This window comes from Nycticebus coucang, chromosome 16, assembly GCF_027406575.1.
Source record: "Nycticebus coucang isolate mNycCou1 chromosome 16, mNycCou1.pri, whole genome shotgun sequence".
NCBI lineage: Eukaryota > Metazoa > Chordata > Mammalia > Primates > Lorisidae > Nycticebus > Nycticebus coucang.
In genome coordinates this window covers 95,958,221-95,983,418 of record NC_069795.1, presented here as the reverse complement: position 1 = coordinate 95,983,418, position 25,198 = coordinate 95,958,221, and the positions used below count along the sequence as shown (strand labels likewise).

The 25,198-nt window shown below is 40.1% G+C and overlaps 1 protein-coding gene and 1 pseudogene across 3 annotated transcripts; one reads left to right on the top strand and one right to left on the bottom strand.

Annotated features, from left to right (window-relative positions):
- Positions 1-789: 789 nt before the first annotated feature.
- On the bottom strand, positions 790-4,074 carry LOC128567502 (olfactory receptor 7C1-like; annotated as a pseudogene).
- An 11,878-nt stretch (positions 4,075-15,952) lies between these two features.
- Positions 15,953-25,162, top strand: ZNF639 (zinc finger protein 639). 3 transcript variants are annotated; one of them, XM_053565262.1, is made up of 6 exons: positions 15,953-16,261; positions 19,401-19,475; positions 20,193-20,261; positions 21,243-21,353; positions 23,629-23,763; positions 23,901-25,162. In XM_053565262.1, exons 3-6 carry the CDS (start codon positions 20,204-20,206, stop codon positions 25,052-25,054), a joined length of 1,458 nt encoding a protein of 485 aa, XP_053421237.1. In that variant the 5' UTR covers positions 15,953-16,261; positions 19,401-19,475; positions 20,193-20,203; the 3' UTR covers positions 25,055-25,162. The 3 variants fall into 3 exon arrangements, with proteins under 3 accessions (XP_053421237.1, XP_053421236.1, XP_053421238.1); XM_053565261.1 differs by lacking the exon at positions 15,953-16,261 and adding an exon at positions 16,491-16,787; XM_053565263.1 differs by lacking the exons at positions 15,953-16,261; positions 19,401-19,475 and adding an exon at positions 16,491-16,787.
- Positions 25,163-25,198: the final 36 nt, after the last annotated feature.

Here is a 25,198-nt window from a genome sequence, read left to right as displayed (position 1 = left end):
CTGAGCAACAGTGAGACTCTTTCCATACGAAAAAAAAAAAAAAACCCAGAAAAATCAGCCAGCTGTGGCAGTGCCCACCTGTATTTCAACTGAGGCTGAGGTAGGAGGATCAATTGAGTCCAGGATTTTGAGGCTGCAGTGAGCTATGGTAACACCACCACTGCACCTATAGCCTGGATGACAAAGAAAGATGGTGTCTCAAAAAAAAAAAAATATATATATATATATATATATATCTGGGCATGGTTGCACAGGTTTGTAGTCCCAACTACTTGGGAAGCCCAAGCCAGAGGATTGGTTGAGTCCAGGATTTTGAGGCTGCAGTGAGCTGTGATACATGAGTGAGCTATGATACAGCTATGATTATATTCCAATCTCAGTAACATAGTGAAAACCTGTCTCAAAAAATATTGTCAAATGAATTAACTTCATAAGAATAAGCAATAGTTATTGGTAAAGTGAACTAACTAATCAGTTTCATCCAACAGTATCTGAGTTGAGCTCTTGAACTGGTTGCATGGACCTGCAGTAATGCAAATGCTAAGCTAAGCCAAGGTGCAGAAATAGAGAACAAAAAGCAGGAGGTTGGGGAAGGAGCTGAGGATGACAGAGGATTCACTATAAGACCCTCAGAAAAAGTTTTCACAGTGCTTACTGGATCATTTTGACCAAAAACAGAGACACAGAGTGGATCAGAAGAAATATTCTTCTATATGATCAAGAGGCAGAATTTCTTTAGCACAGTTGTGTGACTTCTGCCAGCTTAAAAACCCAGGATCAATGTTCCCATCACTGAGCATAGAGAAGTCTTTGTAGGGTCGTCCCGAAGTCCCTGTTCTGCAAGCTGTAGATGAAGGGATTCAGCATGGGAGTGACCACAGTGCACATCACTGAGGCCACCATAAATTTCTGGGAAGAGGATGATATGTTGGAACTGAGATACACACCAAGGCCTGTCCCATAGAATAAAGAAACCACAGACAGATGAGACCCACAGGTAGAAAAAGGTTTAGATTTCCCACCAGCTGATGGGACTCACATAATGGAAGAGACAATGTGGTTATAGAAAAAAAGGATCCCTGAAAAGAGAGCAAAGCTGAGAAGGCCGGTCACTATAAACAGCAAAATGTGATTGACCAGTGTCTGAGCAGGTGAGCAACAGGGCCTGTGCAAGTTCATAGTAAAAGTGCTGAATCACCCAGTTGGTGCAGGACAGCTGCAGCATTCACAGATTCTAGATCAGGGAGGATGACAAGCTGATGAACCAGGACACAAGAACCAGCAGGCCACAGAGGCGGGGGTTCATGATGACAGTGTAGTGTAGGGGTTGGCATATGGCCACATACTGGTCATAGGCTATCACAGTGAGCAGAAGTGTGTTCATGACTCCAAAAACCAAGCAAAAATACATCTGAGTGAGACAGCCTGCATAGGTGATGGATTTCCTCTGTGTCTGGATGTTCAACAGCATCTTGGGGATGGTGGTGCAGGTGAAACAGATGTCAGCTAAAGAAAGGAAGAAATACATGGGGGTGTGCAGGCGGGAGTCACAACAGACCACCAGGATGATGAGCAGGTTCCCGAGCACTGTGACCAGGTACATGGGCAGAAACAGCCCAAAGAGGATGGGCTGCCTCTCTGAATCCTCAGGGAGTCCCAGGAGGTAGAATTCTGAGGCATCTGTTAGATTTTATGGTTCTGTGTAGCTTTGATACCTTTAGAGAGAGAGAGAGAGAGAGGGGAAAAAAAGAGTATTGAAAGAAAAAGAAAGAAAGAAACCAACACCTAGCACTGTGTATTTGACATACAAACAATTCACAAGTAAAGTTTTCACATTTGAAGACCAGACACCCTCAGCAAGTCCTATTGTCTTTGAATTCTGTCATGGTTCTTTTTGTTATTTGTCTTTTTCCATCTGCACCTACTTTAGAGATACTCACTGATCAATATTAGCTTACCTAGACTTTAGAGATAAATTTACCATCGTGGTGAAATATAACAGTATTGTTTTAGACAAAATAGGAAAGAAGAAAGTTCTTTCCTCTTTAAGAGGTTTTGTTTATTCTAATTAAACAAAACTAAGAAGCAGTCAAATATACCATGTTTTATTCTAATACAGTACTAAACATTGTCTTGTTTCAGAATATTTATAGACACTTTATGTGAGGAAGAATCATTTTGTCTGGAAACTAAATTAAAGTTGATAGTTCATAATCAGAAAACGTTTTTACATAGAAGTTACATTCTAGAGATTTCCTCACTATTATGTTTTCTGACGTTCTTTCCTCATGGACATACTAACTCAAATATGTGGGGGTTTTATAATTTCATTTAGTATGTAACTCCCATCCATGACTTAGTTTGACTTTGAGTTTTGATAAATAAGGTTTAGTTAAATGCACATGATTGTAGGCCATCCCTGACACAAATACGTCATAGGTTACAATGAACCTATCCATGTTTAAACAATGATGTGATGTTAAGAAGACTTTTGCATTATTCTCTTTGAAATAGGAATGATGTGGAATCCCAAAGTGTGTCTCAGTCCAAGTAACAAGGTTTACCTATCCTCTCTGCTTCTTTTTTATTACATAACTATTTCTGCCATGGATTTTTTTTTAATAATTAAAAGGTTTAAATACCATTAAGTGCACTTATAGGCCTCAGGTGTTCATGGCATAGACTCAAAGGGGAGCTATTGTACCTTGTCTCTAGTTCTATAGCACCTTCCCTGAATGGGACAAAGAACGGAGAGGAAAGTACCAATTGTTTAAAGCACTCTGATTATACCCAATTCTTGTGATCCAAGCAAGACTTCAGATAACACTTATCAGATAATTTTTCTTTTCTGAGACAGGATCTTGTTCTGTCACCCAGGCTGGAGTGCAGTGGCCTCATCATAGCTACTGCAACCTCAGACTCCTGGGCTCAAGTGATCCTCCTGCCCCAGATTCCCAGGTAGGTAGTATTACAAGATACCTACCACTATACTTGGCTAATTTCTTAATTTTTGTAGAGATGGGGTCTCACTGTGTTGTTAGGCTGTTCTCAAACTCTTTGGCTTCACTTATGCCCTTTTCTCATGCTCCCAAAGCATTTGGAATACAGGTATGAGTCACCAGGCACAGCCAGAGATTACCATTTTTGTTGCCTCCTCTGTGCCAAGCAAGATATAAATTCTGGGGAATCAGAAAGAAAAGAGACACAGTCATTCCTCTCACAATACTCAGTGCTTACTTATGTGAGGGCAAAAATAAAACATCCAGTAATACCGCTAGTGAAAAGGTAAATTCAGGTCTCCCTGGGATAGTTCAGGTGAATGGTATGGAGGCTAACTTTAGATATAAATACTAATATCTAAAATATTTTGCTTTTACTTTATGTATCCTTCACAGACAAATCACAGAGGGAGCATCTACAATGCAATTATATCAACCAGAAATCAACTCACATGACAATGCTAATTCTGAGACAGGAACAAATTGCCCCTTGTCACACGGATAAGTGAAATGGGCAAGATTCAAAATCAAATGGTCAGTCTCTGGGTCCCAGGCACTAAAGTACTTCAACAATTTCCAGCTCTCAGAATGTGTTAAGCAGAGGTCAGAGGTCTTAACAACAGGTATCTCTGGGTACACTCTAAAACTGTTTGCAGCTTCCTGAATAAGAATGAATTCAAAACCCTGATTTTATGTCTTCTTTGTGGAAGTGGTAGCAGCAAAGAAAAGTAGGGAAAAGGGGGTAGGGAGATGCCCTAGAGGCTCCTGTGCCAATTCTTTCTGTGATTTTAATGTGATCTCAACTGCTCTTTCTACATTTGATACAGCGAGCATGGCACTCCCTGGTCTCTGCTGTTGTCTATCAGGAATCTCCCCGGGGAAGAGGACAGTTAGTATTGGCCTGGATTGACAGGGATATGAAAGGGCAGTTCACATGCATTGAGAGGACCCCATGTCTGACATGAGATGTGAGCTTCCTGGTGAAGACACCTCTGGAAGGAGATGCAAGTGTGGAGCTATGTGTCTGTAGATATACTGCCTAATTCATACCTGGATTCACCTTTATATCCCTCATGATCTGGTAATAATTATTTGAAAATGCTTTGGCCTTTTCCTCTTCTGTGAAATAATAATAATGTATGCACTTACAACCTGGGGAAGACTATGCAGATTAAGGGGAACAACTTACACAGGACCAAGCGTCAAGCCTGGCATTTAGGAAGCCCTCAGGAACAATACAAGATGTTCCAATAACTGTCACTTTCAATCTCATCTTAACCTTCACATCATAAACATTTTGGAGTGCTTAAGAAATAGTTTAGAGAGACCTTTTTATGCCACAGTGAGTGAGATGTCTCTAGAAAGTAGAATCAAAGTATGAGAAAAGCAGAGCTTTGAATGAGATTTCTGAGACCCTGACCACAACCAAGACCATAATCTTTAGTCCTCTGGGATGAAACTGTGCACATTGGTGTCTTCCCCTCTGGCTACCCCTACCTGTCTTGAAGATGAGGAAACAATAATCTTAACAGTCACTGCATACGCACTGAGCTAGGATTCCCCCCTGCTGGGACATGACCACGGAAAGCAGGCCTGCTGCCCCTCCAAAAATGGTGTACCATGAAGGCGCTGGTACTGTCCTCAGAATAGGAGGAATCATCTTACATCTAAGTCTGAAAGTCAGTCCTCTGACAGCTGAGTTGGGGAAGAAAACTGAAATCTAAGTACGAATATGCAAACTTTCCCTCTGTTCCCATTCTTAGGAGGGCCTCCACACCTTCATTTGCTTATTCTCATATTTCCAAATCCAGAATCTGATTCAACCTCTCTAGAGAACAAATCTTCTCTCTTCTCTTGGGGTAGGAAATTGTATCCTGGCTGTGCAGAAAAAGAGCTCTAGGGGCCTCTCTGCTTTCACCCTCATACAGGCTTTCCCAAGTTTGCAGTACCACTCATACCCAGCCATGCTGTCTGTGAACGTCAGCTTGCTTCTGGAGTTACCTTCTTGCAGGCATTAAAGAAAATGAAAATGATTACCAGCCCTGCTGGTATCAGTCTGTGATACTCTCAACGGAAAATAAACAATGTTTCCAACGGACAAGGGGGAGGTCATTCAAACAATGTTTCCATATGAGACCATAGCACAGTTGCAAAAACTACCAACAATCTTTGTTACCAATTTCCAGTCTGGTTTTGTTTCTTAGCCTGCTATTGTCTAAGCCCCCACAACCACCACCACCCCCACAACCACCACCACCCACCTCCCTCCCCCCAACCCCACCCCTCCTCAATTGAGCTATCCAATTGCTGAAATTCCCCTACTTCTTGACCACATCCCATGCAGAGGTGGCAGCCCACTCCCCTGATCCCTCAAGAGACTCTGCAGCACGCAGGCAACCCTGTTATGAGCCCCTCCTACTCCCCTTACTGAGATGTTGCCAAGGTTCCTCTGAGGCATGTTCTTCCTCGATGCAGCAAACCAAATAAACATAACTTTGTTTAATTCCAGGTGTGTCCTGGTGACGGCTGGCTGGTGAACTTTCACAGCTTTCTGTAGTCTGCTAACTCTGGTACAATCTACTTTTCAGGTTCTAAAATATTCTTGACCGCTCTCCCTATAACGTTGCCACAAGTCATATTCTCTCTGTCCTTCCTTCCCCACTTGCACGTGAACCAATACTCCGTTGCCCAAGGTTGTTCATTCTGGATTCTATTACTTATGACAGGTACCTGACAGTGTTAACAGCAGAAAATACACTGGAACAGGACTTGTGAATGACTAAATCTGACATCCTGTGCTAAGCATATAAACTGAGAATGGATCTTTATGGTATATGTCTGTCCCCAGATCTGGCCTACCAAACCCCAAGTATATCAAATTCAAGAAGACTAACCCATCCTCTTTCCCCCAGCCAACTTCCCCACCCTCTTCCTGGATTCCCTGCGGCAGTTAAGCCATTGCTGAATCAGCCACACAAGCCACTCTCTGGGAATCCATTCTAGGCTGTTTCCTCCTCTTACACTCCAAACATCCTATTATCCACCAATTCTGACTCTTTTACCTTCTAAATATTTCTTGAATTCTATTGCCCTATTTCAAAGTCTTTATCATCTGTCACCTAGAACAATGCAATAATTTCTGAGTCTTCTATTTCCAAGGAAACAACCCTTATTCCATGCCGTTGTTGCAAGAAATCACCATTAAAGTGAAAATCCAATGGTTATTCCCCCACTTATCAATGGCTTCCTATTGGCCACAGGATAAAGTCCAAGATTCTTAGTAAGACATACAAAACCCTTGGCCCTGCTCATTTTGCCAGTTCCTCCAACTTCAAACTTAACCCTTTCTTCCAGAAATGCCAACACATCCTTATTTCTCGTTGCCTCTGTTTATGCCTTCCTTCTGGCCTTGTCACTTGGCTGATTCCTACAGTCCTCCAAGAAGCCCTCCCTACTCCATAACCCACAACCCAGGTAACCTTTTTAGGTCTGGCAGAGGGTAAATGGATGGCAAGGAAGTGCCTAGGGTGGAGAGCAGGAACCAAATGTAACTGGGAACCAAACCAGGGCTGGGAATTGCTCCCTGGTGGCAATATACACAATAAGGAGCTCCTAGTGACCTTTAACTGACCTGGGGCTCATTAGCATCTAATTAGCATAGCATGGGTGGAGTTTTCATGAAGGATTCTAGGAGGATGCTTGCAGTGGTTAGGAAACTGTTACAGATTGCAGCCTGTTACGTATCTGTTATATATAACCCAACCCGTCACTTACCCTCAAAGTGGGAAATGGCAACCAATCCTGCCAGAAGAAAGGTATGACTAATGAGCATTTAGAAAACAACATGTGTTCAGAGTTTGGAGTTTTCCTCCCTGTGGAGAATGACCTATTTTTCTCTCTCTGAAACATACTTGCACTTTGATAAATGTTACATGTGCGATTTCTTTGTATCTGTGATGACTCCATCATCAGGTTCCCTCCATACCAGTACTCATTATTGACAATGGTAAGTGGGAGACCAGAGAACGCCCAGACAGACCTAATAACATCCTTTGTCCAACCTGGAAGACTATAAAGCTGTGATGGGTAGGGATTTTGTTTAATTCAACTTTGTATTCCTCAGTGAGTTGCATAAACACTAGTCTATAATATATAATATACATGCTATAAATAATGTTGATATTTTCTAACATGAATACCCCACGAGATAGGAATTATTGTCACTTCTCTCTCACACACCTACACACACACATAAGATGCCTATTTTCATAAATGTGTAAATATTTTTTTAGTGAATAATAATGCTTCTGGCTGAGTGCTGTGGCTCATACACATAATTCCAGCATTTTGGGAGACTATGGCAAGAGAAACACTTGAGTACAGGTACAGGAGTTCAAGATAAGCCTGGGACATATAGTGCGACCTTACATCTACACATAAGGAAAAAAATCAGCAAGGTGTGTGCAGTCCTAGCTACACACTCTGGAGGCTGAGACAGGAAGAGTGCTTGAGCTCAGGAATTCAAGGTTACATTGAGTTATGTATGGTTAACCCACTGCACTCCAGCCTGGACAATAGACTACATTTGTGCAGACACAGGGTCTCACTATAGTGCCCAGGCTGGTCTCAAACTTCTGGGCTTAAGACCTCAGCCTCCTAATGCACTGAGATTAAGGCATGAGCCTTAATACCTGGTCTGTTTATGGTGTTCTTAGTATATCATTTTGTATAGTTTTCTTAGTACATGCTCCAGGTATTACGATGGGCAGAAGCAGTTTCCCATTACCTATTCAGACAAATGATTCTATTAGTTTGGGTGAAATATAGAACCAGATTTCATTTAGTTCCCTTTACCCTCTCCATTTAAAAAATACAATTACTTTATATACTTCCTCTTCATATCATGAGCACCACATTAAATACTGTAATAATTTTTGCTTTAAAACACCAGTACAACTTGTGCATATGTGATTTCGCATTAGTGCTGCTGTGTTTTATGGATAAATTTCTAGAAGTGGGATTTATCAATCAAATGGAAAATTTATCCAACATTTTGCTGGTATTGTCCAAATCTTTGACCAAGAGGTTGTATCATTTTGCATTTATGAAATTGACTATTTTCCCCTCAATCTCTCTAAAAGAGTTTGTTGCTGAATTTTTAAACATGCCAATGTGTGACAGTAAGAAAGAATAGCTCAGGGCAGTTTTTAATCTATATATATATATTTTTTTTAATTTTTAAAAAATCTGTATATATGTGTGTATTACTATGAATTAACCTAACCATTTATAAAATATATTTAAGAACTACCTCTATTTCTTTCTTTCTCTATAAACTGATTTTTCTCCATTTTTGCCTGTATCTCATTGGCCAGCCCTGCAGGTTACTATCACACCTAAGTGTAAGAGAAGCTGGGAAACATAATTTTTAAATTGGATACATTGCAGTCCTAAATCAAATGGGATGTAGCTCACAAGGAATATCAGATGTGCCCTGAACAGGACCCTCTTGATCTTGGTTTAACCTTTAATTTTATTGGGTCCTTATTGGAGGGTGGGGGGAGAGGCAGGAATTAAGCAGCCAAAGAAACAAGTATTAATAATGAAAAGCTTTTTTTTTTTGTAGAGACAGAGTCTCACTTTATGGCCCTCGGTAGAGTGCCGTGGCCTCACACAGCTCACAGCAACCTCCAACTCCTGGGCTTAAGCGATTTTCTTGCCTCAGCCTCCTGAGTAGCTGGGACTACAGGCGCCCGCCACAACACCCGGCTATTTTTTGGTTGCAGTTTGGCCGGGGCCGGGTTTGAACCCACTACCCTCGGTATATGGGGCCGGCGCCCTACCACCGACTGAGCCACAGGCGCCGCCCAATAATGAAAAGCTTTAAAAATGTGACTGAATTACCTATGCTGTACTCAATAATACTTTGTTTCTCCTTGGAAAATGAGAAACATTTACTCTATTTTGAAGCTTTGTCTGCTTTTTGAGAACTGGCAAAGACTCAGAGATTCAAGATTCTTTAAAATGTTAATCTTTGGAGTTCTGTTTGTAGCACAGTTCAAAACATTTGAAACTCTTATAGCAAATCTGAAAATATTGGAAATGAAAAAATGTAAGTTTATTTTTCACAAATCAAAAGCAAAAAAAAATCAAAACCAGAAGAAGTAGTAGAAAAGAAAGAAAAGAAAAAGTGAAATTTCTCCAGCAATAGATATGAAAACTAGGTTTGATACATGGACTTTGTTTGAATCTTAGTTTTGAATAACCCAACTGAAAAAAGACATTTATGAAACAGAAAAATCTGAGGATTAGAAATTAATGCTATTTTTGTTAGGTGTGAAAATGACATTGTGTTCAAGTAAGAAAATGTTTTACAGAGACATGTGTAGGAGTAAAGTGACCTGAGTTTTTAAAAATGCCTCAGGGGAAAAAATAAGAAAACGGAAGAAGGGAGAAGGGAAGAAAAAAACAAAGAGATAAACCATAGAAGTATGGCAAAATCTTGAGATTTATTAAAAATTGAGCCTGAGCACGAACAAACAAGCAAGACCTCATCTCTACAAAAAATAGCAGCCAAAACTGCAAATATATATATATATAGTCAAACATTTTCAAATACGCCAAGAAAAATATGATTCTAACTGATTCACAAATATTTCCTTCCTTTCTTCCTTCCTTCATTCCTTCTTTCCTTCCTTCCTTTTTAGAGACAGAGTCTCACTCTTTAGTCCTGGGAAGAGTGCTGTGGCATCATCATGGTTCACCGCAACCTCAAATTCTCGGGCTCAAACAATCCCCTTGCTTAAGCCTCACGAGTAGCTGGGACTACAGGTATGTGCCACCATACCCAGCTAGTTTTTTCTATTTGGGAGTCTCACTCTTGCTCAGGCTGGTCTCAAACTCCTGAGCTCAGGCAGTCCACCTGCCTCAGCTTCCCAAAGTGCTAGGATAACAGACATGAGTTACCTCCACCCAGCCTCAAAGATTTTCTTTTCTTTTTTCTTTTTTTTTTTTATTGTTGGGGATTCATTGAGGGTACAATAAGCCAGGTTACACTGATTGCATTTGTTAGGTAAAGTCTCTCTTGCAATCATGTCTTGCCCCCAGAAGTTGTGGCATGCACCAAGGCCCCGCCCCCCCTCCTTCCCTCTCTCTGCTTTTCCTTCGCCCCCCCCATAACCTTAATTGTTATTAATTGTCCTCATATCAAAATTGAGTACATAGGATTCATGCTTCTCCATTCTTGTGATGCTTTACTAAGAATAATGTCTTCCACTTCCATCCAGGTTAATACGAACGATGTAAAGTCTCATTTTTTTTAATAGCTGAATAGTATTCCATGGTGTACATATACCACAGCTTGTTAATCCATTCCTGGGTTGGTGGGCATTTACAGCCTCAAAGATTTTCAATGCAGCCTTATAAGACCATCATAAAAGTAACTAAAAACATATTTTTGTGTTGCTCTCTCTACAGTAGCTACTATAGTTATCTTGAAAATAGTAGGCTTTAATAAATGCTTGCTAAATGAATCTAAATGAATTACAAAGGCAAATTATGAAGCATAGATTTTAATTAATTCTTTTCTTTAGTCTTAGATACTGACTGAAGAAACATAAATTTAACCCTTATAAACTGTCAGGATAGACTTAGTAATTCTGCAACAACAAATAATCACAAAATATTAACGATGTAACACAAAGTTTGTTTCTTGTTCATGTGCAGTGTCTCCTATGGTTCCTGATGACTCCACTCAGAGGAAAGGAGGGCTAGAGAGTTGAGTACTGGAAATGAAACACTTTCACCTAAAAATGGCACATACTTTTACTGACATTTTAATGGCCAAAGTCATATGACCATACCTAACATCAAGTGGACCAGGCAGTACAATCTCTTGTGTACCTGAAAGTAGAGATTGCCAAAAATGATATTGTTGAAGATAGGAATGTCTACCAGAAGCTATAAGTCTTCTTCATAGAACAAATATATCCATTTAGTGGGGACACACTTCCTTTTCATTATCTATTTAATCTTAATTTCACTTGATGTGGCTTCAGTCTTTGGATCTCTGTGGCTAGGTGTGTCTGAGTTCAAATCTATCAAACTGGATACAACATGACCTGCATTCCCAGGTCCCATAAATGCAGTGCCCTAAAAAAACAAGAAGTGCCACAGAAACATTGTGTAAGATATCATTGTTAATATTCTCATGGAAGACTAGTTGGATTTTATTCCTTCATTTGTTCAGCCATTCATCCAGCTAAAGAAAACAAATAAAGGCTGAGACTGAAAACTGAGCACTGAGTGAAAAAGTTTTACAGACAGACAGAGACCTAGTCCAGTGCAAGGTCGAGGCATGTTCTCAGGGATGAGGTTCAGGAAAGGAGAAAGGAGAAATGGAGAGGACTTTACAAACCTTTACATCTGTCTCTGTCCCATTTTAGGAAAGCAAATTGTCTGAGTAGGATGATTGGTTGGCCAGATCTGGCCAGCATTGGGCTTTCAAAGTAGAAATGTATTAATTTACACATCTATTACACATTTAGACAATGTGTAACTATCTAAAGGTAGCTCTGTTGAGTACCTGAGGTCACTGACTTAGGACTTTGGCAGTCAGCTGCCTCATGCCTGACTTAGGAGTATATCTCCCTGTCAGGGGTACACCAGTGCTGTGGACTAGGTGACCATGAGAGAGTTTATCAATTCATTCAACAAGCTAACACCAAGCTAGGACACATATCATGTGCTCCCATAACACTGTTTACTTGCACTGTATGTTTACTCGCTACATCCCAGTGTGTGTAACTCCTGTCTTCCTTACTTAACTACACAAATAGCCAGTAGGGCAAAGGTCATGTCTACCTTGCTTACATTGTATTCCCAGTGTCTAGTACAATGCTGGACGTAGGTAGGTATGCAATCAATATTCTATTAAAAATGAACGAGACTGCATGCAAACCCCTTTGCTGAGCAGGTAGGTGGTGCAGATTTGAAAATAATAAAACTGGTGGCCGGGCATGGTGGTGCACACCTGGATTCCCAGCTACTCAAGAGGCTAAGGCAGGAGGATCACTGGAGCCCAGGAGTTCGAGGTTGTGGTGAGCTATGACATCATTACTGTACTCCAACTTGTGGGACAGAGTGAGGCTCTAACACTAAAATATATATTTAAAAAATTTTTTTTAAACAAGATAAAACTGGAATTTATAATCTGTGAAAAAAAACCAACATGATAAACTGGTGGAGCCAAATTTTGTGAGGACAGAAGCTTATGTAAACAGGGGAGGTCAACTAAAAGAAAAGAATATAAAATTATAAGTACAAAATTAAGTACCTTGTTTTGGAGGATGTTCCTGGAGTTGAAGGGACTTGAAACCTAAGCTTTGTCACCTTTACATAAATGTATCTCTGGTGATAAATGGACAAATATACTACTACTGTGAAATCTCAGAGAATTGATTAGAAATCTTGGCAAGGGAAAAATCAAAGATTTCATGGAAGAGGTAAACTGTAAGCTTAATCTTTTAGACAAAAACAAAGGAAAGGGATTGAAGGTGGAGAAAATGTACTAAATTGCACCTCTGTGAAAGCAACAGAGCTCATCTTCAGAGCAGTGAGAAATACTGCATGGCTAGTGTGGGGCTGAGTGAAGAATGCCTCAGGACAGTGGTTCTGAAAATGTGATCCTGGGCCAGCAGCATCGGCATCACCAGGAAACTTATCAGAACTGCAACTGTCAGAGTTACCCAACCAGGAACTCTGGAATAAAGCACAGAAATCTGTATTTTAACAAGATCTCCCTGTGATTCTGATGCAATTAAAGCTTGAAAACGAATGCCTTAGGAAGTGGTGGGTCACACTTCTAACCCTAGCACTTTAGCACTTTGGGAAGCTGAGACAGGTGAATTGCTTGAGCTCAGGGGTTTGAGACCAGCCTGAGCAAAAAAGAGACCCTGTACCTACCAAAAATAGAAAAAACTAGCCAGGTGTTGTGGTGGGCACCCATAGTCCCAGCTACCCAGGAGTCTGAGGCTACTTTGAGCTATGACTTCATGCCACTCTATCCAGAGTGACAGAGTGAGACTCTGTCTCAAAAAAAAAAAAAAAAAAAGGAAAAGGAAAAATAAAACTAATTGCCTTAGGCTTGGGAGATTACTTAAACATTAGGTGAAGATATTTCAGTTTTACAAATTTAACTTCAGGCTGCTGTACAAAATGGGGAGAAAAAAATTTTAATGGATTATGACAGAGAAAGAGTGTTCTTCTCATCTTATACTACAAAATAAATTATAGATAAACTAAAAGGTTAAAGCAAAAATGAGACCAGATCCTGAGTAGAAGAAAAGATTACCTTAGCATAAGGCTACTAACAGAATCTGTAAAGGGAAAGGTTAGTAGACCTGATTTCACAACAATTTAAAATGTTTGTACAACCAACAAAATTAAAAAGCAAACAACAAACTGAAATAAAATACAAGGGCTGTTGGAAAACTTTCCAGCCTGCTCTTGTACTGTGCAACAGATCTCACAGATAAAAGACTAAAGAATTTAATTTAAAAAAGATAAACAGACTGTTAAAAATGGGCAAAGTACATAAACTGAAAATTTATACAAAAGAATACAAATGGCCCATAAACACATCAGAAAATATTTAATTTCATTCAAAAAATACATGTTAAAATGTAATATAATATTTTATTTACCAAATTGGCAAAGCATTTTAAAAGATGGAAACCGGCTGGGTACAGTGGCTCATACCTGTAATTCCCAGCATTTTGAGTGGAAGGAAGGAGTTCAAGATGAGCCTGCACAAAATAGTGAGACCCCCATGTCTAAAAAGAAAAAAGAGGGAAACAACTTAAATGTCTATTATTTAACTGTATAGTCACTTATAGTGATTCTAAAGTGCCATTAACATTTTTTTTAAACAGTCTCACTATGTTGCCCTGGATAGAGTACGGTGGCATCACAGCTCACAGCAACCTCAAGCTCTTGGGCTTAAGTGATTCTCTTGCCTCAGCCTCCCAAGTAGCTGGGACTACAGGCTCCCACCACAATGCCCGGGCTATTTTTTGGTTGCAGTTGTCATTGTTGTTTAGCTGGCCGGGGCCAGGCTGGAACCCACCAGCCTCAGTGTATGTGACTGGCGCCCTAATTACTGAGCTCCAGGCTCTGAGCCTAAAGTGCCAGTAACATTTTAACAGCATTAACAAATGTTCCTACTATACTATTTGGGGGGGAAAAACCTGTTACAAAACAACATCAGTAATAATGTTCTAATTTTGCAAGAAAATGTATGTGTCTATATGGGTATAAAAACAACAGAAAAACAAAGATTAGCTCAGGGTTGTGGGGTTGTGGTAACTTTTCTTTTGCTGTTTATACTTTTGTCTCCAGTATGTAACAAACCTGCATGCCTTTAAAAAATACTATTATAATACATATACATACTTGGAGATGGGGGTCTCTGTTATATTGCCCTGGTGAGAGCGAAGGGGCTATTTAAGGTGCGATCCTAGTGCAATTAAATTGCAATTCCTACTCCTAGTAGAGAAGCATCTCTGGCTCCTTTACTAGGAAGATAACAACACTTTTCAAATCAGCAAAGTACTGAGCTGTTCTACGAGTGTGTCAAAAAGTTGGAAAAATGATGATTAAATACCCCTAAGTCTATTTAAAATAAGATTTAACAAACTGTACAATTTGGTATACTCTCGAGATTTCAGGGTTTTTTTTTTTTTTTTTTTTTTTTTTGTAGAGACAGAGTTTCACTTTATGGCCCTTGGTAGAGTGCTGTGGCATCATACAGCTCACAGCAACCTCCAACTCCTGGGCTTAAGCGATTCTCTTGCCTCAGCCTCCCAAGTAGCTGGGACTACAGGCGCCTGCCACAACGCCCGGCTATTTTTTGGTTGCAGTTCAGCTGGGGCCAGGTTTGAACCCGCCACCCTCGGTATATGGGGCCGGCGCCTTACCGACTGAGCCACAGGCGCCACCCCCAAGAGATTTCAGGGTTTTTATCCCAGCTACCACACTCCCTTCAGAGGGGGACAAGAGGTAAAGGGAAAACCAAAACTGAAATTGAAAAACACTTTGATTTGTGACTGTTAAATGACATCTAACCAATGCAAAGGGTTACTCTTCCAAGTGCAAAGGGTTTTTGTTCAGTAATCCATTGGCAGGGCTGGAGCAGCGAGAGAGAATGGGCATTTGCTTTCACCACAAAACGTTTTGGAATAAAACTTTATGGTAAGATTTAAAGATTTTGTTTGACACGAGGCTATGCACGCGCAAACAGTAACTAGATGGTTGCATGACACCCCCATGCGGCTTCCCCTCGTCTGTGTCAGGTATTAACTACACCTGGATTTTAAAACTTTGTGCTTTATTTAGCCCATACTATCATTCGTAAACATTCGTTTATTTGGGCTGAGTACCAATTATGAGGTCATAAAAACTGAGCCTGTGGCTCAGAGGAGTGGGGCGCCGGCCCCATATGCCAGAGGTGGCCAGTTCAAACCCAGCCCTGGCCAAAAATCTGCAAACAAACAACAACAAAAAAAAACTGAGCTTCACAGACAAATGGTGTCTTTCAAATCTAGTTTTTTCTCCTGGAAAATAGGGAAGAGATGGGGTAAAGTTTTTGATTATTACTATCCAGTAGTTGGAGTAGCATGTGGTTGTCAAAAAAAGCAGCTGACAAGGATAAAAAGCTACCATGGCACCCCTGATTGATCTTGAACGTGTGATTCACTTAACGACTATTTGAACCTCGGGTGCTTACACTACCAAAATGACAACTACCAGTCTTTACCTTCTCACAAACTCACTTCTCTAATTTGTAAATTAGGACTGATAACCTCAACCTGATGTCAAAAGGATTAAAGTGAGACATATGACCACACCTGTAGAGACCATTTTTGAAACAGTGTTCTCGGATTTATTTATGCTCATTTTTTTCTTCCTATATCTGCTCATTAGAAACTCGGAGTCAGAAACAGATTTAAATTGTTGAATCCAATTCCCGTATAACTTCACATACATTCCACCAAAATTTCTTAAGCCTGTGAATCGGGTTGTCTCTGGATCCTGAAGTTTCAACCTTTTGCCCTATGGACGAGCCGCGCGTGGTTCTTTGGAAATCCAGGACGCGTTCTTGCCCTTTTTGTCCGCAACAGACAGCTGGCATATTTGGCGGTTTGATAGGCCGTCTACCTTCCCAGATCTGAACAAGCCCATTGTCGCACTTCTGGAGAAGCAGGGTAGGAAAGAGACTTCTTCCAGGGCGAAAGCCAGGACTGGGGTCGCTCGGGAGAAGCCCGCTGGGTGGCCGGGCTCACAGCCAGCGGGAGGGCGGACTCACAGCCAGCGGGAGGGCGGACTCGCCCTCCGGGGCCGGGAGGGGCGTTCCACGCCCAGGAAAGGCCTGCAGCTGCGCGGAGGCGCCGGCAGGGGGCGCGGGCCGCCGGGCCAACCCCAGGCGGCGGGCGGGTGGTCCCTCCCAGGCCTGGTTTGCCGCGAGGCCCGCCGCCCGCTCCCCGGCGCCCTCCCTGGTCACCTCCCCGCGCTCTCGCGGGCTCCTGAAGCGCGCGGCGCAGGCGCGGAGCACGGCGCGGAGTGCGGCTTGGGAGCCTAGGCCTCGGGCCCGGCGCGCAGGGCGTGGGGCGCGCGGGAGGCAGAGGGGCCGGCCTAGTCGGCTTCCCGGGGCGCGAGGGCCTGAGCGGCGCCGCCCGCCGCTGCGAGACCGCGCGGCCCCTGTGGGCCCGGCCGGCAGTGCCCGGGGGCCTGGTGAGTGTGAGGGAGGAGCAGGGAGGCCGGCGCTGCACCGCTGCACAGGACGCGGGCGTGCGGGCCGTTGTCCCGCGGGAGAGGGCAGGGGAGACCGGGGTCCTTTCAAACTGGAACTCTGCCTTCGTTTCCCGGCTGGATGGCGTCCCCCACCTTCATATCTGGCTGTGCCACCCCCAGCGGAGGACCCCTGGGCCAGCCACGGCCCCCTGCCGCCCTTTTCTCTGGGGTCTACTTGGCGCCTGCTGCTGGTCGCCCGGCCCGGCGAGGCGGTTGCGAGGCGCCGGGGTGGAGGCGGCTGTGTTTGGGCGATGGGCTGCGGACGACCCTCTGTACCCCGCGGGCCCGGCGCCCGGGTCTCCAGTGGGTTGTCTGACACGCTTGTTACGGTGCTGCTACAAACCCGTTATCGGTTTTGTTTCTAAGTACAGCCTAGGGACATGAGTTATGTGAAGCAGTTTACCTCTTTGCAAAGACAGAGGTCTGTGGTTGGACTGAAAAATAGCTATTTAAATACTCATTGACCGTTTATTAGGTCAAGACTGACTCCAAATTGGTGACGTTTCACATGGCCTGACATTTTTGGAAATGTACATGCGTACCTTAGCATAGGAAAAAGTTCTAGACACATACACCGAAATGTTAACAGTGATTTTCCTGGATGAATGGGTACCAGGTGATTTAATTTTTTAAAAAATTTTCTGATTGTCCTGTAGTGACACGTATTAACGTGTAGTTCAAAGTGGGGAAAGGAGTGAATGTTAAGTTGCACGTGCTTCAGAATCGTTCTGATAAGAGGATTAGTGAGCAAATGTTCTTATGATGTCCTTTAATAAAAAGCCAAATTTTTTCATCAGCTCAAGTATGCATACAAGTTTGCTGAAATACAGGCTGGTTAGCGTTGTTTGGAATTGTAGGCATCTCACCATCTTGCTGAAAAGCCTGATAAATGTTTGGGTACCTTTCAGCCCTCAGTAAGAGTGAAACCTTTCTTGGGCCAGGTGATCTTACCCTTCTCACCTGATAGTCTGGATCCAGGTCAGCTTGCATTAATTTCAGTGCCATGCTTGGTTTCCTTTCCTTTTTTATTCTTCGAGTTCAAAAGAGCTTGAAATGTATTCTGAAATAACAAGAGACCAATTAACACTTTGGGTAGTAGTCTCCCTGATACTTGCAGAGGTACCTAGAACAAAGTGTGACGCTTTGGGCTGTATAAATTCTGGAAGTGTACAAAAATATTAAGAATAAGTTTTGAGGCTCGGCGCCTGTAGCTCAGCGGCTAGAGCGCCGGCTACATACACCTGGGCTGGCAGGTTCCAACCAGGCCAGGACCTGCCAAACAACAATAATAACTACAACAATAACAACAACAAAATAGCCGGGCTTTGTGGCAGGCACCTGTAGTCCCAGCTACTTGAGAGGCTGAGGCAAGAGAATCACTTAAGCCCAAGAGTTTGAGGTTGCCGTGAGCTATGACGCTGTGGCACTCTACTGAGGGTGACATAGTGAGACTCTGTCTCAAAAAATAAATAAGTTTTGAAATTTTAGTTTATTATTTTTGAATGCAGTGGATTGGGAAAGTTACTCAGGGAATGCTATTCATGTTATTTTATAGATGAGCATCGTTTCTGTCCATATTACAGTTATAAGTTTCTTTAGTTGATTCCCTTCCCCTTCTCTCAGTTGATCGCTGTGTAATAACTAGAGGCAAGATATAACTTGCTGGTGGGGTAGCGATCAGCAATGAAGATTTACTAACATGGCGTTGGTTACTTGATGCCCAGGAGTTGGAAGACATTTTCATCTCTGGTTCTGCCATTTCTTATGTTTGTTTTGTTTCTTAATTGGTGAAAATGAGGTGGGTTTGATAATAGCCCCTCTATGTATCTTACAGAATTGTGAAGATGAAATAGAATATGGGATAGGAAAATGCTTAATAAACTGAAAAAAGCACCATTTTATTACCTGCTGTGTGACCATTACCACTAAGTATGAATACATCCCCTGGTGATAAGAAAAGCAGTACACAGGCCAGGTGGGGGAAACGTCACAGTGCGTTTCTATTTCTGACATTCATACCTGTCCACTTCTTACAATGGAAAGAACACTAATGTAAAAACTGATCTGCTTGAATTGGGGTGGTCACTTCATTTACGTTGTGTTTGTTTCCAAAACCAGAAGAAAGGAGTTGAAAGCAAGGGCTTCGAAGTCCAAGTTAGAGCTTTGTTTGTCCCAACACTTGAGTATTCAGCATTGGCTTTACTGGGCCTCTATTTCTTCATCAACATAAAGGAGTAAATAATAACAATTTTAAGAAGATGATATGGATTTAAAATCTGATTTGGTGTTTGTTTTCGTTATGTTTGCTTCTCTATGCCTGAAAAATCAATGCAAATTTATATTGCTGTTTTGGTGTCAAGATGTAGCTATAGTGTTAGAAGGCAAATTCATTTCAAAATATGAAAAAGTTACACATTTATCAGTATATGCATTTGTTTAGTAGTTAGTACATTATAGCTGAAAGAATATTATACTTGAATAGAATACCATTGTATTTTTGAATCTCACACGTGAGCTAAATTTTTGCTTATAGAACTTATGTTTTACTTACAGGCATTTTTTTTTAGCCATCTGTGAAAACTTCCCTGTAATTTTTTTTCTTCACTCCAGAAGTAAGAATTATACCAAGTAAGTGGAATATGGTGAAACTAATTAGTTAATTTTATAATAGTTCATAGAAACTTGTTATATTGGTTGTTATATACTTGCTGTGTTCTTAGAATGTTGAATGTAACCTTATAAATAATAAAAGGATTTTTTTTGAAAATTACTTATATTCTGAGTTCTATGTGATGATTTATTTTTTTCTAAAAGCCAGGAGGCCAATACACATTTGTGACAATTTTTTTTTTTAAGGAAATGTACCTGCCTTTATGTTGAAATCTGTATGAAAATATTCTAAATGGGAGGAAATATGCCTGTAAAACTCTTAAATAGGGTGCCATGGGCACAATATTTCTTTTTTTTAATAAAAAATAATTTAACATAGGGTTTATTATAATTATCTACTTCTTACATCAATATTTGAAAAAGAATTTCTCTAGTAAGAAAAAAATATAAATTAGTGTCTTGTCTTTAAACTTGATAGGGAAAAAAGACAAATCCAAAATACAAACCAGAGGAATTGTTTAATATTTCTCTTAAAAGGTAGATTTTTCAGGCTGGGCATGGTGGCCTATACCTGTGATTCCAGCACTTTGTGAGGAACACTTGTGCCTGGGAGTTGAAGACCAGGCGGAGTAACATAGTAAGACCTCACCTCTACAAAACAAAACAAAAACTGGGCAATCAGTTCTTTAGTGAAAAAAATTGTATTTATCGTATTAATTTTTTTTCATTTTTTAGATTGAGAAGATATGAATGAGTATCCTAAAAAAAGAAAAAGGAAGACTTTACACCCTTCCCGTTATTCAGGTTAGTGTATACTTAAGTCATTTTAAAGTTGGGCCATGGATTAATTCCTATGAAATTTTATTCTCATCCATTTTCTCATAAATGATTAGATAAGACTTAAATGCCTGGGCCAATTTTTTAGGTAAGAGAACACTTTAAATAAATTCTTTAAATATATAATCTTTTTTTGCAGGCATTGTTTTATTTACTCCTCCCAACTCTGTGAGTTGTAGATATTTAAAATTAGAGAGCCAAGACTACTTAGCCAGCATAATTGGGATTTGCCTGTCTGAATCCCACACTGTGCTTAAGACACAACAATAACCTCAATAAAAGATATTTTGCATTACTGGAGGGAAAAAACTTGCACATTATTTTCAGAAATGTGAACTTTCATTTTGATTGTGTGATTTTAGATCCTTTGAAGTTCTTTTGCTATAAGAGTATAAGAGAAGTATAAGAGAAGGTGTCTTTGTGGCTGTTTCTAATATTTGTGTGTTGAACAGGCTGAGGTATAACTATTAACCTATCCAGCCTACACATTCTTATACCTGAGGAAATTAAGCCTGGTCTATTGCTTACTGGGCCCTTCCCGCACAAAACTTGAAATGACTATATTTGGAAGCCCTCTTAAATGGTTCTTAGAACATTCCCACGTGTATTAACTTTTCTCTGTAGTACATGGCCTATCTTCCTGGTAGTTAATTCACTATTTTGTACAGTTAACACAGCATTTATCATATATTTTTATTTTAGGGGATTCCAACTGTAAGGCAAATGTATCCTTATGTGTTTCAAAGTTATATTTCAAAGTGGTTAATTTGTGGTTCTTTCAGAACTCAATATCAGTATCAGATTTGACTATAAAAGCTTTAAAAATTGAGGACAATTATAATACCATACAATATTTTCATAAAAGTTTGTATATGTTAGATTAAGGGATATCTCATTAAATGTGTGTATATTTACTATGCTTACATTTTTTTTTTTTTTAATGTTCAGACTCCTCTGGAATAAGCAGAATTGCAGATGGATTCAATGGAATTTTTTCTGACCATTGTTACAGTGTTTGTTCTATGAGACAGCCAGACTTAAAATATTTTGACAACAAAGGTATATCTAATATTTTTGAAAATATTTTTCTTTAAATTGTTTTTATATAATATTTGAAAATATGGGTGAAATAAGGGTTGATGATTTCAAAACAGGCAATTGTTTGAATTTGTTATAAGAAAAAGTTTAATTTTTTTTGAAGAAATCAGATAAGCAGTATTAATTTTTAACCTTATTTCAGACATATAAACAAAAAGCACACCTAAGTCCATTTTAGTTGGCTTGGAACTGGGTAGGAACAAAGCAAGAGTGTGTAAACTAGAATTGGGAAATTGGGAGCATTTATGGTGAAAAGTAAATACTAGTTTTACACACTGGTCTTCCACTCAGCTCTGTCAGTCTGGAGACCTAATTAAAAGAAAAAACAGGGTAATTTGGTTTTTTCAAATTTGCATCTTCTGTTGATTCCTCTTTTCTAGAGCTTTGGATGAATAATAATTTGGAATTGGGATTGTCTCAGTTCCCTTGAGCTCCTGTTATAGGCATGAAAATATAAAGTGTTAAAAACATGCTTAATATAGATTCAGGTGATTGCATACAGAGATGTTTATAGATATGTATGTACATGGTAGTTTACGCACATTGTTTGCTCTCTTAGCTACAAAAGCCTAAAGAAACAACATCCAAGTAGTGAGCACATTTAGTGCCTAGGTCTTAGTTTCTAATACCTTTCCCTAATGAAAGGAACTAAGGTTCCTCAGAGAAATATCTGGGGCAGGAAATATACGAGATGAGCCTGGAGCATCTTGTAGTGCTGGGAAATAAAGGATATACTCAAAAGAAAAATATAAAACAAAACACACTTTGTATAGGGTTACACTAAAAGAGCACAAGAGTCAACTGAAAGAGCTCCCAATAGCCAAAATTGAAACAATTTGTGAAAAATAATGAATTATAACCTAGAGTATAAAATAAATATCCGTGAGTCACTATACTGATATAAATGGTTGAATAAATAAGGGGAAAGAGTCAAATCTGTGCCGAAAAATTCTAAATGCTTAATGTAGATATTCCCCCCCAAGGAATAACTATTTCTTAGGTGGGAGCTGTATAGTAATTTCCTTCCAAAGGGGTAAAGTGTAGAAAGTGAAAGAGTGACTTTACAGCAGAGAAACCTGATAGCCAGGCAACCAGATCAACATGAACATTGAAATCATTTTGTAGTGTGTACCCTTGATAAGATGTGAAGAAAATGGGAGTTTGCCTTTTTGGCCTACTTTCCAATAACCTATGATTCCAGTCTAGTCACTGAAAAGAAAACCCCAACAGATTGTATTATGGAACAGCCTACAAAATACCTGACCAATACTGCTCAAAACTGTCAAAGTCATGAGAAACGAGAATGGTGAGAAACTGCCAGAGCCTGCAGTAGCCTGGAGAGATCTAACAAACATGATGTGATACACTAGCAGGGATCCTGGAACAGAAAAGGACTGTAGGTAAAAACTAAGGAAATCTGCATGAAGTGTAGACTTTACTTAGTTACCATGTATCAATGTTGGTCATTAAATGTAACAAATGTATTATTTTAATGTAAGATTTTGCTAGTAGGGAAACCTTATTGAGTATATGGGAGCTCTTTACTATCTTCTCAGTTTTTTTCTATAGTAAAGTCTATTAAGAAAAAAACGGGCCAGTGCAGTGGCTTACACCTGTAATCCTAGCACTTTGGGAGGCCAAGGCAGCAGGATTGCTTCACCTCAGGAGTTCAAGACCAGCCTGAGAAAAGCAATTCCCTGTCTCTACTAAAAATAGAAAACTTAGTTGGGTGCTATGGTGGGGGATCATAGTCCCAGCTACTTGGGAGGCTGAGGCAGGAGGATCCCTTGGGGATTGAGGCTGCTGTGAGCTAGGCTGAGGCCACAGCACTCTATCCTAGGGCAACAGAGTAAGACTCTGTCTCAAAAAAAAAACAAAACCCCACATTGAAGCCCAATTGTCTATATTGATTTGAATTTCAGTTTCTCCATGATAACTTTAAAACACTGGGGCTGGGCTGAGGGAATAAATGGGTATTCAGACTCAGTAATTTGAAATTAAAATTTCTAAGTAACATCAACAAGTGAATTTTAGTCCAAATGGGTCACAGAAGTAAAGCAATTATTTGGGCAGATTTTCTGTACGACTGGGGTATGTAAATAACATCTCTTCATGACTAAGTTTAGGTCCTTTGTTTCTTGTTGGAGTTAAAAATTATATTAAAAATAATTGATGCTTTGTTTTATAATTAATGCTTAATGCTTTGATGTAAATAAGTATTCTTTCCTTTTTACAGATGATGATTCTGATACTGAGACGTCAAATGACTTGCCAAAATTTATAGATGGAACCAAGGCCAGAAACAGAAATCAGAACTACCTGGTTCCTAGTCCAGTGCTTAGAATTCTAGACCACACTTCCTTTCCTACAGGTTGGGGAAACTAATTGCTAGCATTGACATTTTGTATAGCTTACTGAAAAACGGGGTATATAGTACATTTATTTGTGCCCAGTTGCATTTATTTAGCAGGTCTTACTGAAAAATAATAGTTTTGTTTTATTCTTCAGAAAAATCTGCTGATATTGAAATTTGCGATGAAGAGTGTGACTCACCTGAATCAGTCAATCAACAGACCCAAGAGGAGAGTCCTGTAGAAGTTCACACAGCTGAAGATGTTCCAATTGCTGTAGAAGTGCATGCAATTTCTGAGGACTATGATATAGAGACAGAAAACAATTCCTCCGAGAGTCTCCAAGACCAAACGGATGAAGAGCCACCAGCTAAACTTTGTAAAATTCTTGACAAGAGCCAGGCTTTGAATGTGACTGCCCAGCAGAAATGGCCTTTACTGAGAGCTAATAGCAGTGGCCTCTATAAATGTGAACTTTGTGAGTTCAACAGCAAATATTTTTCTGATTTAAAGCAGCATATGATCCTGAAGCATAAACGTACTGATTCAAATGTGTGTCGAGTATGCAAGGAAAGTTTCTCTACCAACATGCTTCTGATAGAACATGCCAAACTACATGAAGAGGATCCCTACATTTGTAAATACTGTGACTATAAGACAGTAATTTTTGAGAACCTAAGCCAGCACATTGCAGACACCCATTTTAGTGATCACCTCTACTGGTGTGAGCAGTGTGACATGCAGTTCTCTTCAAGCAGTGAACTCTACCTGCATTTCCAGGAGCACAGCTGTGATGAGCAGTATTTGTGTCAGTTCTGTGAACACGAAACTAATGACCCAGAAGACTTGCATAGCCATGTGGTAAATGAGCATGCATGTAAATTAATAGAATTAAGTGATAAGTATAACAATGGAGAACATGGACAGTATAGCCTCTTAAGCAAAATTACCTTTGACAAATGTAAAAACTTCTTTGTATGTCAAGTATGTGGTTTTCGGAGTAGACTTCATACCAATGTTAATAGGCATGTGGCTATTGAACATACTAAAATTTTTCCTCATGTTTGTGATGACTGTGGGAAAGGCTTTTCAAGTATGCTAGAATATTGCAAGCATCTAAATTCACATTTATCTGAAGGGATTTATTTATGTCAATATTGTGAATATTCAACAGGACAAATTGAAGATCTTAAAATTCATCTAGATTTCAAGCATTCAGCTGACTTACCTCATAAATGTAGTGACTGCTTGATGAGGTTTGGGAATGAAAGGGAGTTAATAAGTCACCTTCCAGTCCATGAGACCACATGATTATTCTCTTTATTTAAATTTACAGAATGTTAATGTAAAATAATAAATTCAGCTTTTTTTTGCTATGTTAAAATGATTTTAAACCAAACTTAAAAAATTTGCCTTTAACATTGTCTAGTTTTCTTGGCATTGCTCCATTTTTCA

Bases quoted from the DNA above. Each gene is read 5' to 3' on its own strand.
- ZNF639 (XM_053565262.1), top strand. From the start codon at position 20,204: ATGAATGAGTATCCTAAAAAAAGAAAAAGGAAGACTTTACACCCTTCC. The intron at 21,354-23,628 runs GTATATCTAATA...TCCTTTTTACAG, and splicing joins AAAATATTTTGACAACAAAG to ATGATGATTCTGATACTGAG. The intron at 23,764-23,900 runs GTTGGGGAAACT...TTTATTCTTCAG, and splicing joins CCACACTTCCTTTCCTACAG to AAAAATCTGCTGATATTGAA.